At 44.2% G+C, this 16,905-nt stretch overlaps 1 protein-coding gene across 1 annotated transcript; it reads right to left on the bottom strand.

The window, feature by feature from the left end:
- Positions 1–2,118: 2,118 nt before the first annotated feature.
- LOC121767444 (protein FAR1-RELATED SEQUENCE 5-like) lies at positions 2,119–16,358 on the bottom strand. Its single transcript, XM_042163708.1, has 2 exons — positions 16,108–16,358; positions 2,119–4,402 (listed from the first exon to the last, which is right to left on the bottom strand). Exon 2 carries the CDS (start codon positions 4,398–4,400, stop codon positions 2,448–2,450), a length of 1,953 nt encoding a protein of 650 aa, XP_042019642.1. The 5' UTR covers positions 4,401–4,402; positions 16,108–16,358; the 3' UTR covers positions 2,119–2,447.
- Positions 16,359–16,905: the final 547 nt, after the last annotated feature.

Here is a 16,905-nt window from a genome sequence, read left to right as displayed (position 1 = left end):
TCTTTGCCTGAGCTTTATCATCAAGCACTGGAGCCTTTCCTTTCTCCTCTGGTTTTGCAAGAACTGCGGCCAAGCCTTGTTGAATCAAAACCGCCTTCATCTTCATCTTCCACAGGCTATAATCATTCTTGCCTGTGAACTTTTCTGCATCAAGCCTTGCTGCCATCTCTGAAACCGTTTGATCCTCTGCAAATCAGCTTCAATATCCCTTCCCACAGACGGCGCCACTTGTTAGATTTACGCACACAAGGCTTTCACACACTCAATAAGATCACACACACACTCACTGTTGTATGAGATCACACAATGCAGAAACACACACACTCACACTTTGAGTATTGAAGATGATAATCTTGGAGAGAAACTGGAAAACTCTTTATTGATTAAACTCTACTCTAAACTACATACACGGTGAGCTATTTAAAGCTCTACAATCAAGTAGCAACTGCTACTAACTAACTACAAGAAGAATCAAGAAAGCAAGAAGAATAACCGCTACATCTCAGCTAACTAACTGCTGCTCCAACGGTTAGTTCGGCTAGGTTGCTTCTTCCTTCTCGGTTCAAGACCGAACTCCTTCCTCGGCTCAAGACCGAACTCCTTCCTCGGCTCAAGACCGAACTCCTTCTCGGCTCAAGACCGAACTCCTTCTCGGCTCACAACCGAACTCTTCCTTCTCGGCTCACAACCGAACTCTTCCTTCTCGGCTAGTTCCAGCTCAAAGCCGAGCTTCCTTCTTCTGCCTTCTTCTTCTCGGCTAGTTCCAGGCTAGTTCCAGCTCGGTAAGCCGAGCTTACCGAACTGTGCCTTCTTCTTCCAACTGAAATGAGCACTCCATTATTACAATTACCAATCAAAGAAATGATGTCTTCAACAGATAATACGGTTTTCTTCTCTGTGCATATCTGCAATAAAAGATCAAAATTCATGCAAAAGAAAAAAAATTGTGTTGAACAATAATAAAATGATGATAATGAATACTACTTACTTACTTCTAGACGGCAACACAAAACAACCAGCAAAATTTAGAAATAAATCCTCATTCTGAAATATCTAAAACCACACAAATCAACTTAGGGAACAAATACAGACAAAAATAAAAAAATAACAGTAAAAGTCAAAATCTAAATCTATAAATAAAGAAGAACAAATAAGTGCCATGGAAAGGAAACTTAAAATGTACGATGCTCGGTGGCTGCCAGATAGACCTACAAGTATTCCAAATCAACATAAGCCCAAGATCTTCGAAATTGAAATAGAGTAACAAAATGATGATGAAAACAACTAATAATGCAGTCCAGATTATGAGCTATTTGTTGCGTCTGGGGTTGTGTGGTAGCTAAATTCATCCCTATCCATGAAATAAGCCAATGTCAAATGTTAATAATAAAGGTAGTTAAATTCATCCCCATCCATGATAAGCCAATCCTTTCCCAACAAACTACAAATGTCAGCTGTGTTTCAAACTGAAATGAACTGATATTGCATCTTATAATGATATACCTATTTCAGAAGATTAGACTGAACAAATTGAATCACTAACTGTATATACCTCCTGGATACGAGAGAGAAAGCATTCCACATTTTCCAATCAAGAAAAAACAAGCAGAATAAATCGAATTGCAGTAAGAATCACATATGCCATTTCCTCCTCCATCTCCAAATACACTAATATATAAAATTGACATGTGGATAATTTTATATATATAAAAAATCCTACTAAAACTCTTTAACTATCCTAAAACACAGATTTACATTCAGAACAATTTCTCTCCAATGTTTTCACTAACGAGAAGCTGGTTCTCCCTCTGCTAAAGTTTCTGAAAACTAATTTCTGAAAAGAGCTACACTACACAATAAATTCATTGCCACTTGCAAATTCCTTACATATATAATCCAGTACATATTCATTACACAATCAAAGTTGCTAAAGACGCTAATTCACTGCTACTTACAAATTCCTTCAATCACAATATTACTCCAGTACATATATACTCTGGTCTATGAAAAGAACTGCACTGCGCAATCAATTACTCCCATTAAAGCATCACTATTTCTGGATTATTTTCTCACAAAGCAGCAACTGCAAAATTTCAAATATACTCCAAGCAGCAAAAATATTGAAATCATGAAATTGACCATAAAGTTTTAAAATAGTTCACAACAAACCAATTGAGTTCATCAAATTTTTTCCAGTTCAAGCTCAATAAAATTCTAGTTTTGTGCATGAAAAATTCGAAAATAGCAAAACAATAATCCACATAGTTTGGTCTTCTTCATTTCAAGCAAGCTTGCATCTCTGTCTACACCAAATTTATCAAGTAAGTTCCAGTACTCATCATTGATGAGTGCAATCCCTTCAAATTTCTGCGTAGAAGAAGGTTACAAACCACTCTTTATTGCTTTTGGTTTCCATTTTTTACTGATAGCTTGTTCCAAAGCATTCTTCAGTCTCTTACATCTCCGACCTTCTTTGCCTCAACAGTAACATTTTTTCCCTTCTCTACCATTCCATCAATGTCGTTTCCCATCTTCAAGAGACATTCCATGGCATAAGCATAACTATCTTCACTCTCGGCTGCCTTGACTGTCAATTGTATGAATGAATTGCATAACTCTTTATATCTCTGTTTCTTTCGGGTTTTTTCATCAACACCGACAACTCCTTCCTTGCAAACTCTTGTCATCCCACTCTTAGCATGTTTGGTCCATCGCTTTAAGATATATTCATCAGGTATATGAATGACATTCATTAATGTAAAGACTCTTAAACTATGTGAGCATAAAATACCCGAGAATTCAAACTTTCTACAGCTGCAAGAAATGGAACCTTCAATGGAATCATATGTGACAATATGTGCATTAGCCCGATCAAGTGGTCTAACCTTATACATCCTAGAACTTCCAAGTTCACTCTCACTCTCGATCTTGCTTTCAAATGCCTTCCTCAACTCCTCACTAAATAGTGCAAATATCTTATGTGTATATACAGCAGCTGCATGCTTTAGTGTTTCTAACGGAAAAGTCATGAAAGGAGAACTTTGAGCATTTTTTAAATCTTCTGCAGCTTCTTTCTCGCGTCGATCATCTATCAACCTTTGAAAATGATGGAACACCTCAACAATGTTGTTTTTGTAATTTACAAAATGTTTCACAACGGCATTCATGCACTCACCTCGTTGAGTTGTAATGATATCAGCGCAAAATGTATTTCTTCCATATACCAATGCCCATTTTTCCCTTAGAGAGAACATTCTTGTTAACCACTGATTATCTTGCAAGTTGTATTTCTCTAACATTTTATTCCATGCCTCAAGGAATTCCGATTCTTCTTCAAGGTCATACACACAACGACTAAAATCAGCTGCAAATGTGTTCTTAAAACTCGAAAAAAGACTTGAAAGATGGATTGCTGCATTCTGAAAAATGTGCCAAACACACAAGCGATGGTGAGTAGATGGCCACTTGGAAGCTAAAGCAGCGCTCATTGCTTGATCTTGATCTGTTAAGATAGTTTTTGGGCGTTTTCCCATCATGGCATCTTCAAATGCACTAAACAACCACTCAAAGGTTTCAATTGTTTCGTCGTATAATAATGTTGCACCAAACAAAATTGTTTGTTTATGATGATTTACGCCGACGAACAAAGCAATTGGTCTACCATCCCGATGTTTTCTACAGGTAGTATCAAAGCAAACAACATCCCCAAAATGACCAAAATCTTGTATCATTCTACCATCGGTCCAAAATATATTGGTAATTAGATCTTCCACGTCCAACTGTATTGCATAGTAAAAGTGTGGATCCTCACTGATCATCCTTTGTAAATATTGCAAAACACCTCCACTATCACCCTGTTTAATCTCCAAAGTCCTCTTAGTTCTCAAATAATTCTTCAAATCAATATGAGTGAAACCAAGATGTTGAATTCCACCGGATTCTTTTGCCATTACATCCCGAGTTTTCTTTGGAGGCCCACAACTTTGAGCAACATCAACTTGAGTTTGTTGGACATTAGACATTTGCCGAAAACATCTAAACATGTAAGATTTTTCCGGATCACACAAATCATGATTGTGTTCTTCAACAAATTTCACAATACGAAACTTTCCACTGTATCTACCGTTGATTTTCAACATAGCCTTACATCCGCACCTAATTTCAGGACGAGGTCTCTTGACTGTAACAACTCGATTGTCTGTTGCTCTAAAACCTTGTCTACAACAACAAAAACTAATGTCCAAAAGGTTGCCTGTAATTCGATCCTTATGAGCAGCTATTCTTCGAGTTCCAAAACCTGTTGCCTTAGCATATTTCATATAAAAATCATATGCCTCAACTTCTGTTTCAAACTCCATTCCTATCTTAGGAATAAAGTCTTGTGATATAGCATAATCCATACCTGCAAATAAAAAATGAAAAGCAAACACTAACAACATCAACTTCTTTACAAAAAACAAGCAAAAAGACTGTTTCATTTGAAATTTATACACAAATCAAGTAGATTCAACCATACAAAAAGTAAACAAGCAAAAAACACTCGCACTCTCTGTTTCACTTCTCCTCTCTTTGTTAAACTAAGGTATTTTAATATCCACCATGTTTCACTTTAAGAACTCTAAACATTCTCACTCTCTGGTTTTTCTATTATGTAACCTTAAGTACATAACTAAGAAAACTACTTAGTTAGGATCTTGATTTTATGTTCAAAAGGCTATAGAGACACGTTATATAACAATTTATCAAACACAAACCACTTGTTTATAATAAACAATTGTGCTTAACATAACTCATTTCACGTGAAATCAGAAAAAAAATGCAAAGTTTTTACCTTTTCTGGATGCTTCTAAACAATTACTACTTATGGATGCTTTTTATCTAATACTATATTGTGAGCTTCAACCCTTCAGCGGAGAAAGGAGAACTACTTCAAGTTAGTAATAAATTAGAGAGATGCTGATTTGAAAATGGAATATGAAAGGTTGTTTTGAATGTAAATCTGATTTTCTGGAGATATTTAGTCTAATCTTTTTATTTGTAAAGAATATCCATGTGTCTATTTTTTTTAGTACTATGTTTTAGGATAGTTAAGAGTTTTAGTAGGCTTTTTATATATATAAAAATTATCACACATGTCAATTTTATGTTAAGTGTATTAGGAGATGGAGTCGATCAACTTGAATCCCTAATCTCAGTTTCCAAATCAATTTTACTAATTCAAGCGTAATATTGCAATATTCATCAGTTCTATGCATACTGAGACCAAAAACAGATACGCAAAGGGAAATTAGTATTAGGAAATTAGGGTTACCTTGGTGATGAATCCGCGAATTTCTGATGTTAGTAAATGCTGGTAGAGAATAAAGACTACGACACAATGAATTTACGTGGTTCGATTTACTGAAGTAAATCTACGTCCACGGGAAGAAGGGAGGGCAAGATTGTATTGCTTGATCTGGGATTACAGCTTACAACACAGACTTGCTATATGATATTTTTATCTCTAGAGAGCTTAACCCTTTTCTATCTGATCTAAGTTCTATTTATACATTGAACTAGGATCGTGGTTTGCAGCCCCACTAACAAGATCGTGGGTGAGCAATAACTGCTCAATAACTGCTTCGTACCACTAAATAGATCGTGGGTATAGTGGAGGTCGTGGAGGCCTTTCATGAGTCCACTAACTCCTAGTTCGGTCGAATGCTGAGACCGAACTGCTGGACTTTACCGATCAGCTCTTGCCGATCTGAGAGGAGAGCTTGACTGGTCGGCTTTTACCGAGCTGTAGGCTGAGTCCGAACTCTTTGGTCGTGCCGAACTCTTTGGTGCCGAACAGATACTCTTTCTTGGGCTCTGGGCTGATGGGCCGTCACTGTTATTGGGCTTGCCATTAGGGTTTAGTTCGTACCCCATCACTACCCCCCCCGAAAAGCGAAGTGAATCACTTCGGCGAGGTGATTCACTTCGGCATTCTGGATAACGGTAAGGGGGAGGCTGACGTCAGGGGACGTGCCTTGCGCGTGCCTGCATTAAATGCGACAGTAAAATCCGGCCGTTGAATCCTGAAAAGGTGGGATTCGAAACAGCGCAACGATTTCGAAATCTTTCCCGAATCTGATAAATATGCTCTTTCTTCCTCATTTGAACACTTTTGCTGTTGCGTCTTCTATACTCTCTCTTTCTCGAGAAATTTTCTTCCGCTTTCAAGAGCTTCTTCAGACTTTCTTCACGTTCAAAAAGTAAGAAAAAATGGCTTCTATTTCTTCTTCGGAGTCGGGTAGCGGTAGGAGAGGCGGTAAGGGGTCTTCTGGCCGGAAAGAGTCCGGGGAGAAGACCGTAGAGTATTTCCATAGTATTTTGAGTAGGGATACTGTGATATCCCTACCCGAAAAATACTTTTTTCCTGGGGGGAAGGCGGTGGTACCTGACGGTGATCATAGGGCTGACTCCCCGCCGGAGGGTTACGCCACCGTGTACGAGGCCTGCTTAGAATGCGGGCTTCGTTTCCCCCTCCCTTCTGCCTTTATAGATTTACTAGATTTTTTTCAGCTTCCTTTAGGCCAGGTGACTCCGAACTCTTGGAGGCACTTGTCGGCCTTCGCTGCCGAACTCCGTAGGTTAGGAAGGGATTTGTGTTTGAAGGCGATCCTTAAATTCTTTCAATTTAAGAGGAAGGGGTCTTGGTTTTACTTGATCCCTGTACAGCCCTTTAGGGCCTTTTGTAAAACGAAGTGGCCGAAGTGGCAAAACCGCTTCTTCTACTATGATAGGACCGCGGCTCCTAGTTTTCCCTGGAGAGGGCCGAAGTCCGTTATCCGTCATCCTCGGCCTGAACCGTTGGACGAGCTCGATGGCGAGCTCAACAAGATTCCCATAGTTAGGAAACAATACACGGAGTCTGAGCTCGTCAAGGGCGACGTCATGTTCGACATCTCGTCTTCGGACGAAGAGGCCGAGGGTGAGGCTTTCTCTTTCTTTATGCTCTACTGCTTTAACGAAGAAAATCTGACTTTGTTTTTTTTGTTTTTTGACAGTGAACTTGCTGAACAAGGCCGTCCGCAAATCCTCCGAGCTTGTGGGGCCGGAGAGGCAGAGAGCCCCTCGGTCGGCGTCTAAAGCCGAAAAGAATCCGAAGAGGCAAAAAACCTCTTCTTCGGATCCGAAAGAGCCGGAGCCGTCTTCGGCTAAAGGGAAGGGGAAATTTCATGAGTCCCCAAGAGTGCCGGGGAAAGACCTGGTCATCTCCGAGGTGGTTGCAGACATCCCGGAACACGTCCCTGAGCCTTTTCAATGGCCGACGAATTTTGTGGAGGTAAGCTTTCTGACTTGGCTTCTTTTCCACATTTTTTGATGGCCCTTCTGTTGACTTTTTTCCTTGTTCATCTTCAGAGAGCGAAGCTCGTCTCCGTGGAGCTCTCCAAAGCATCCCACGACTACGAGGAGATGCAGAAGAAGTTGCATCTTGCTCGTAGTCTGGCCGAACAGGCTGAGGCCAAATTTGAGAGGGCCCGAGCTGCTAGGATCTCGGCTCAGGATGAAGCTCGGTCAGCCAAAAACCAGCTCATCATCCTGCGAGAGCAGACGAAGCACCGGGAGGCTCAGAAGGAGGCAGCCGCCGTGGCTGCCCAGGGGGAGGCTCTCCGTGTTTACACGGAGAAACTCTTTTTGAGCAGCCAGTTCTCGGCCTTTGTCGGTAGTCTGGTAAGGCTAATTACCGATAAGGGCGAGCAGGGGGCCGACGTCGTGCTGCCTCTGTACAGCCGAGAGATAGCAGCTCGGCTTCAGAATCTGCCGCTCCTTGAGGAGCTCGCTTCATCCTCGGTCCTGCTTTCTGCAGACCGAGTCCGGAGTTGTCGAGCTGATCGGGACGAGAACCTGGAGGCTATCTTTGCCTCCGTGGGACCCGTTTCACCCGCTTCGACTTACAACGGAGAGGGTGAGGCCGAGCCGCTGGAGCGGGAGGCCGAAGTCGAGCGGGCCGGGCATCCGGAGAAGGAAGCCGATCAGGAGGCGGAGGCGAGGCCGGCAGGATGCGAGGCCGAGGCTGAGGTAGCTCAGGAGAAAGAAGCTGAACCAGGCCGAGGAGCCGGAGACGAAGCTGGCGGAGTATGATTTCGTCTCCCTTCTCTTAGTCTAGTTTCTTCCTTGTAAAATGGCCTTGAAGCCCTCCCAGTGTAAAAAATTTTCCTTGTGAATGAAAAATTCTCCACACTTGCCTTCGTATAGCTTTTCGTACTCGCCTTTATTCCTGTTGTATTTTACTATCTGCTCGGTACAGCTGCCGAACTAATATAGCTGCTTTGTACTCAAGGAGATGGAGATACTTCACTGGAAACGGCTGTACTCTTCGGCTTTAGACGAAGCTGAGAAAAGAGCTATAGCCGATCAGACGAAGAATGACGAGCTTTTGGCTCGTTTAGTGAAGCTGGAGGCCGATAATAAGGACTTAGAGTCCGATAAGAAGGATCTGGAGGCCGAGCTGAATACGACCATTGCTGAGAGGACTGCGTACGAGGATTACATCCGTGTGCGCGGGGGAGTGACCATATCAGATGTTCAGAGTCGAGTTGACGAACTGTGGGAGGAATATCATGTACTCCGGAGGAACAATGCGCTGGAGAGCTCGGCTTGCCAACAAGTTGTGAAATCATTACGGCGCTGGGCTTCTCGGTACGACATCATTCTTTCCCGGCGTCCCTCCATCGAGAGATTCCTTAGGCATTTCCCACCAACAGATGCTCGCACTCCAGATCAAGCCTCTGGTTCCCTTGTTCAAAATCCTACTCCAAGTCAACAACGAACTCCGGAACAGCCGGAAACGTCAAGACGAGAACGGGCTCAGGAGCAACCGGAATCGTCAAGACAGGGACGGACTGAAATTCGCCGAGGAGTTGTGACTATGAGCGAGCAAGATCAGCAGATGCTTATTGCAGAGACTCTTCATCGCCGAGGGGTTAGAGCTTCTGGGGCTCGCGGAAGAGGTGTTGGGTCGAGGATAGCATCTCGTCGACCTGCTTATTCTTCATCTGCTCGGAACAACCGAACTCGGCTTCCAGAGGATTTTGCAGATAGGTGGCTTAACTTTAGCAACCGAGGACAGTAGAATAGTCCTTTGTAATGGCGTAATGCCTTCTCGTAGGGGAGCTGAATTGTCTGCCGAACGAGATTTAATAAATGAAATTTTTTCCTTTCGCTTTTATCACTGCTTACTTACAGCTCTGCGAAACAATTTCATCGTGCTCGTCATCGGTCTTATGAAGTGAGCTTCTTTGATCGGACTCGTATTTGGACTTTGAAGGAAACTTCTTTGACCGGACTTGGTTTGTGTTCTAATTTGGCGATTTTTGTCGCCGGGATCGAACTTTCCCTTGTCCTAATTCGGCGAGTTTTATCGCGTGGATCGGACTTTCCCAGTTAACCGAAGTGGTCTTATGCAGTAAACCTCTTTGACTAGACATGGTCGTCCTCGGTCTTATGAGGTAAACTTCTTTGACCGAACTTGGTCGTCCTAATTCGGCGAGGTTTATCGCGTGGATCGGACTTTCCCTTATTGCAATTCGTTTCAGACGAAGTGCTTATTTCTTAAGCCGAATTGTGGTCTTGTATCTTCCTGAGAAGCTTGGACTCACAATCGTTGGCTTATTGCAGTTCGTTTCAGACGAAGTGCTTGTTAAGCTGAATTGTGGTCTTGTATCCTCCTTGGAAGCTTGGACTCACAGTCGTTGGCTTGTTGCAGTTCGTTTCAGACGGACTGCTTGTTAAGCTGAATTGTGGTCTTGTATCCTCCTTAGAAGCTTGGACTCACAATAGTCTTTAATAATCGATCTAAAAAGGGGATCAGTCTTTAAAGAACGATATACCTTGGTACCATTTGTAAGAGACGACAAGCACATAGAGACAAAACACATAGAGAAAAAATGAAAAAGATGAAAGAAAAAAAACTTTAAACTTTTTATAAAACGACAAGTAAAAGGTACAAGTAAAAAACAAACAAATAAAAACATGTACCCCTATGACCGAACTAGACACAAGACAGACTGACCGGACTTTGTCTCTTACAAGTGGAACTTCTTGAGGTTGGAGACGTGCCATGTTCGGGGTACTTGTTCTCCTGACATGTGAGTCAATTTATAAGACCCTTTGCCGAGGACTTCTGACACCCGATACGGACCCTCCCATGTGGGCTCGAGTTTGCCCAGCTTTTCTGCTCGGCTTACTTCGTTGTTTCTCAAGACGAGATCTCCCACTTGAAATTGAAGCTTTTTCACCTTTTGGTTATAATACCGGGCTACTTGCTCCTTATACTTGGCTGCTTTTATGCACGCCAATTCTCTTCTTTCTTCGGCGAGATCTAGTTCTGCTCTCAGTCCGTCGTCATTCATTTCTGAGGAGAAATTTAGAGTTCGGGGACTGGGTACGCCGATCTCCACCGGAATTACGGCTTCAGTGCCGTACACCAGACTATACGGAGTTTCACCGCTGGAGGTTTTGGGTGTAGTTCGGTAGGACCATAGGACTTGAGGGAGATTTTCTACCCATTGTCCTTTGGCTTGTTCTAACCGAGCTTTTAACCCTTTCACCAGAATCCGGTTCGTTACTTCCGTTTGTCCGTTTGCTTGGGGATGGGAGACCGAAGTGAACCGCTGTTGAATGTTCAGCTCTTGGCACCAATTCTTGAACGTCTTTTCGGTGAACTGAGTCCCATTATCCGAGATGAGGATGTGGGGTATGCCAAATCGGCACACTATGTTCTTCCAGACGAAGTCCAATGCCTTTGAGCTCGTTATCGTAGCTAATGGTTCAGCCTCCACCCACTTCGTGAAGTAGTCCACGGCAACGATAAGGAATTTCATTTGCCGAGGAGCTTGAGGAAGTGGTCCCACTATGTCTATGCCCCATTGCATGAAAGGCCAAGGGCTTTGCATAGTGTATAGATCGGTCTGCGGCATCCTTGGGACATTTGCATGAATTTGGCACTTCGTACACTTCTTGACGAGCTGCACTGCCTCTTGTACCATGGTTGGCCAATAATATCCCCATCTCATAACTTTTTTAGCTAAAGCTCTGGCTCCGATGTGGCTACCGCACGATCCTTCATGAACTTCTCTGAGGATGTAGTCCGTCTCTTCTGGTCCTACGCACCGCAATAACGGCTGGAGGTAAGACTTTCTAAAGAGGACTCCTTCATGAAGTTCGTACCGAAGTGCTCGGCACGTGATCTTCCGAGCTTCTCTCTTATCCTCGGGCAATTGTCCTTGATCCAGATACTGCAAGATCGGCGTCATCCAGTTCGGCGAGCTGGATACTGAATGTACCTCGGCTTCATCAATGCTTCGATGCATTAATTCTTCCGCCTTTGAGCTCGGATCTGAGGCCAACTTACTTAAGGTATCTGCTCGGCTATTTTCCGCTCTGGGAATGCGGATTATCCGAAAATAGGAGAAACTTCGGCTGATGCTTTGCGCTTTGTCCAAATACTTCTTCATTCTCTCGTCACGGGCTTCACTTGTACCCAACATGTGATTTACTATGACTTGTGAATCACAATGGACTTTGAGAGATTTGACGAGCAGACTTTGCGCTAACTGGAGTCCGGCCAGGAGGGCTTCGTACTCGGCTTCATTATTAGTAGTGGGGAATAGGAACCGAAGTGAGTAGGCTACCTCGTGTCCGTCGGGAGCGACAAGTAAAATACCAGCTCCACTTCCCATCTTGTTCGAAGCTCCATCTACGAATCCGCTCCAGCAGTCCGGCGGCTCTACTTCGGATTCCAAGGGCTGTGCTAGTTCGGCACTGGCAGAATTCTTCTGTTCGGCAATAACAGGAATTGCTTGATCGAACTTCGCTTCTGCAAGAAAATCTGCCAAGGCTTGTCCCTTGATGGCTTTCCGAGGTAGATATTCAATTGTGTGCTCTCCCAACTCTATAGCCCACTTGGCGATTCTGCCTGATGCTTCTGGTTTGGTCAACACTTGCCGAAGTGGCAGATCAGTTAAGACGCATACCTTGTGAGCATAGAAGTATGGCCGCAGTCTCCTTGCTGCATTTACTAATGCCAGAGCAATCTTTTCCAGAGGTTGATACCTGGTTTCTGGACCTCTTAATGCTCGGCTTGTAAAGTAGATGGGAAGCTGCTTTAGGCCTTCTTCTCGTACAAGCACCGCGCTGATGGTTTGATCCGATGCCGCTAAGTATAAGAATATTACTTCGGCTTCGGTTGGAGCAGAGAGAATAGGAAGCTCGGCTAGATAACTTTTGAGCTCGTCAAAGGCCTTTTTCTGCTCGGCTCCCCACTCGAACTTTGGTGCCTTTTTCAACACCTTGAAGAACGGCAGTTGCTTTTCGGCTGCTTGGGAAAGGAATCGATTCAGTGCGGCTAGACATCCGGTTAGCCTTTGCACGTCATGTATGGACTTCGGCATTGCCATGTTCTGAACGACTTGAACTTTTGAGGGGTTTGCCTTGAGTCCGTCCTTTGAAACCCAACAACCCAGAAACTTTCCCGAATCTACCAAAAAGGTACACTTTTGGGGATTAAGTTTGAGGTTGGCTTTCTTGAGCACGTTGAGAGTGGACTTGAGGTTGTGCTCGTACTCCGAAGTGCTTTTGCTTTTGACGACTATATCGTCAACATACACTTCGACCTCCTTTCCAATCAGGTGCTGAAAAAGCTTGTCTACCATCCTTTGATAAGTGGCTCCGGCATTCTTTAAACCGAATGGCATCTTTTTATAAGCGAAAATGCCGAAATCAGTAATGAAGGCCGTTTTTGAAGCGTCAATCTCATCCATTAAAACTTGATGGTATCCTTTGTACAGATCAAGAAAACAAAAAATTTCAAAGCCTATCAAAGCTTCTACTTTTTTATCTATGTTCGGAAGGGGATAGCAATCTTTGGGACAGTGCTTATTTAGATCGGTGAAATCTATGCACATCCGCCATCCTCCTTCCTTTTTCTTGATCATGACAGGATTGGCCACCCACGAAGGATACTTCACTTCGAATAACACATCCGCCTTCAATAATTGACGGACTTCGTCATGGATGACTTGACTTCGTTCTGCCGCAAAGAGTCTTTGCTTCTGTTTTATCGGCCGGACTGAAGGATCAATATTTAACCGATGAGTGATTACCTCGGGGGGCACTCCGGTCATGTCCAACGGAGACCATGCAAAGACGTCTTTATACTCCTTGAGGAGCTGGATGGTTTTTTCCCGAAGTAGGGGCGTTCCCGCGAAGCCGATCTTAACCGTTCTGGATGGATCGTCTTCGTACAGCTGAACTGTCATCGAGTTCGGCTCCGGTATGACTTCGGTCATCGCCTCTGACTCCGGCTGCTGTGATTGCTATGCTTGGTGGTGCCGATCTGACTGCTCGGCACTTCTAAGCGCAATTTGCAGACATTCTTTTGCTCTCTTTTGGTCACCTCGGATGACCGCTATCCCTCCTTTAGTAGGGATCTTGATGGTGAGGTGATAAGTGGAGCAAACGGCCCGAACTGTGTTGAGCCAGTCTCTTCCCAGGATGATGTTGTACGGGGACCGAGCTTTCACCACGAAAAACTCAATCATCGTACTGGAGCTAGTAGGCGCTTTCCCCACCGTGATCGGAAGGCTGATAATACCTTCAGGGCGGGTGTCCTCCTGGGCGAAGCTCTTCAGGGGAAGCGGAGCCGGACTGAGCCGAGCTGGGTCCACTTCTAGTTTGTCAAAGCACTCTTTAAAAAGAATGCTAACCGACGCTCCTGTATCCACAAACACCCTGTGGATCAGTTTGTTTGCCACTCCGGCTTGGATGACAATGGCGTCTTGGTGAGGAGAGATGGCCGGGACGGGATCAGCATCCGAGAACGTAATCACTTCGTCCTGCTTCAGCCTTTTATGCGTTGGCTCCTCTCGATTGGAGCCTCTGCGCTCTGACTTTAGGGACGACTTGGTCTTCCCGGCAGGGAGAGCGTCAATAGTCTGGATTACTCCATCATATTGCGGCTCGTCATCGTCTTCGGGATCCGGCTGCCTTTTCGGATTCTGAGGAGCGCAGTTCGCACCACTCTGCTTCTTATTCTTCTTTGGCTGCTTGCTTTGGTATTTTTTCAATGTCCCTGCCTTCACAAGAACATCGATACCTGCAGCCAAGTTTCTGCACTCCTCAGTATCGTGACCGTGGTCTTGATGGTAGGAGCAGTAGCTATCCTGTGGTCGGCGCGCGGCTGATTTCGTCATCCGCTTTGGCTTTTCGAATAGGTCAGAGTGCAGTTCGAAAATTTCCGCTCTCGGCTTGTTCAGCGGTACGAACTGAGCGGGCGGCTTCTCGGGATTGAGACGGGGTCCCAATCTGTCTTGCACCGGAGCCCTTTGAATTCTTTCAAATGGAGTCCGGCGAGGATGCCCCTGATCGCTATGATCGGGCTTCCTTCTGTCTCCTCGGGTCGATGAGCTGTCTAACGACCGTTTGCGACGGTCTGCCTCATCGGCCCGGGAGTATTGGTCCGCAATGTCCCACATTTCCTGAGCTGTCTGCGGACCGCACTCAACGAGCTTCCTGTAGAGAGCTCCGGGCAGGATTCCATTTTGGAATGCCGAGATGACAAGCAGATCGTTGAGATCGTCTACTTGCAGGCATTCCTTGTGGAATCTTGTCATAAAGTCGCTGATTTTTTCGTCGCGACCTTGACGAATGGAGAGCAGCTGAGCCGAAGTGATTCGGGCTTCCGCTTTCTGAAAGAACCTCCTGTGGAAGGCATCCATTAGATCTCGGTAAGATCTGATGCTGCCCTGGGGGAGGCTATCGAACCACCTTCTCGCGTTCCCGATGAGCAGCTCGGGAAACAGCTTGCACATGTGGACCTCGTTGAGACCCTGGTTCGCCATGTTATATTGATAGCGCCCCAAGAAATCGTGAGGGTCCACGAGCCCGTCGTAAGTCATCGACGGAGTTCGGTAGTTCTGTGGTAGGGGAGTTCGGGTGATGTCGTCCGAGAACGGAGTCTTCAGTGCTCCGTACACGGCGAATCCGATATCTCGTCGGTATGGAGGAGATTGAGTTCTCCTGTGATTCCGATACCGAGGAGGAACTGGAACATGTTGGGGACGGGGATTCTTTCTCCTGGGAGATGCGACACTACTGCGGTAGTGACTTTCTTGTGCGGAGGGAGAAGGAGAATCCGCCGTTTTCGTCTCCGGCTGCTTTTGGCTTTTTTGCAGGAAGGCTAAGAATTCCTCCTGCTTCGCCGCCAAAAACTGCTTGACAGCCTCATTCAAATCGGGCTGCTGGGAAGACTCAGTGGGACGATTTTTGGAGCGGCTTGTTCCTTCGCCATGAGAACTGGTAGTGGATTTATCCCTAGGCTGTTTTCCAGACCTATGGGATGGATTGGCTTCCTCCTGGTTCTCACGGGCAGGAATACGGGTACTCTGCGATCTGGTATGCATTTTTTGGGTGGAAAAAATGGATCAAAAATTCGCTTTATCACAAATTTTGTTCTCTGTTTCCCACAGACGGCGCCAGTGATGAATCCGCGAATTTCTGATGTTAGTAAATGCTGGTAGAGAATAAAGACTACGACACAATGAATTTACGTGGTTCGATTTACTGAAGTAAATCTACGTCCACGGGAAGAAGGGAGGGCAAGATTGTATTGCTTGATCTGGGATTACAGCTTACAACACAGACTTGCTATATGATATTTTTATCTCTAGAGAGCTTAACCCTTTTCTATCTGATCTAAGTTCTATTTATACATTGAACTAGGATCGTGGTTTGCAGCCCCACTAACAAGATCGTGGGTGAGCAATAACTGCTCAATAACTGCTTCGTACCACTAAATAGATCGTGGGTATAGTGGAGGTCGTGGAGGCCTTTCATGAGTCCACTAACTCCTAGTTCGGTCGAATGCTGAGACCGAACTGCTGGACTTTACCGATCAGCTCTTGCCGATCTGAGAGGAGAGCTTGACTGGTCGGCTTTTACCGAGCTGTAGGCTGAGTCCGAACTCTTTGGTCGTGCCGAACTCTTTGGTGCCGAACAGATACTCTTTCTTGGGCTCTGGGCTGATGGGCCGTCACTGTTATTGGGCTTGCCATTAGGGTTTAGTTCGTACCCCATCACTTGGAGCTTGAGAGAAACAGGCGGTGGAGAATAGCGGAGAGCGGCGGAGGTACGAGAAGGCTTGGTGTTTGATTGTGTGCGGCGGTGGAAAAAGCGGAGAGCGGCGGCGGAACGAGGAGGCTTGGTGTTCGATTGTGTGCGGCGGAGGAGAAAAGCCTAGATCGGCGGCGGCGGTATTCGATTGTATGCGTCGTTACCGAAATGCGGAGAGCGGCGCCGGAGCAAGGAGAGAGAGACCGGCGGTGGAGAGTTTGAATGCAGAGTAAATTTTAAGTACTACGTTTAACTCTAGAGTTAATTATAAAAATGGTCCCTGGATTATGATTTTATCTTGCTATGGTCTATCTTCAGTGGTCCCTGGACTAAGGGTTTATTTTAAAGTTAGTCTTTTTAGCTATTTTTTATACAAAAAAGTGTTTTTGAGCATTTAGGTAATTTTATCTTTTTATATTTTAACTGTTTCAATATGATATTATTTTAATGATATACTAAATCTACTATTACTTCAAAATTATATTCTCCCTTTGTCATCCTTCACTTTATTTTTATATTCCACTATTAGATTTAATTTTATAAAATTAAATTTAAAATTTAGATTTTTTAAATATCAATAAATTATTTTAATTAATATTTTAATTATGTATTCTTTCTCATCTCATAGTATATATATAGAAATAAAACTATGTATCCAACACACACAAAACTCTTTTATAATAATACATAAATTAATAATTTTAATTAAAAATAATTTATTGGTATTTAAAAATCTAAATCTTAAATTTAATTTTATAAAAGTAA

The sequence above is a fragment of the Salvia splendens genome, chromosome 15 (assembly GCF_004379255.2).
Source record: "Salvia splendens isolate huo1 chromosome 15, SspV2, whole genome shotgun sequence".
In the NCBI taxonomy this organism is placed as follows: Eukaryota; Viridiplantae; Streptophyta; class Magnoliopsida; order Lamiales; family Lamiaceae; genus Salvia; species Salvia splendens.
Note: the sequence above shows the minus strand (reverse complement) of the source record. Positions and strands in the feature narration are given on the sequence as shown.

Coding starts and splice junctions, on each gene's coding strand:
- LOC121767444 (XM_042163708.1), bottom strand. CDS start 4,400: ATGGATTATGCTATATCACAAGACTTTATTCCTAAGATAGGAATGGAG.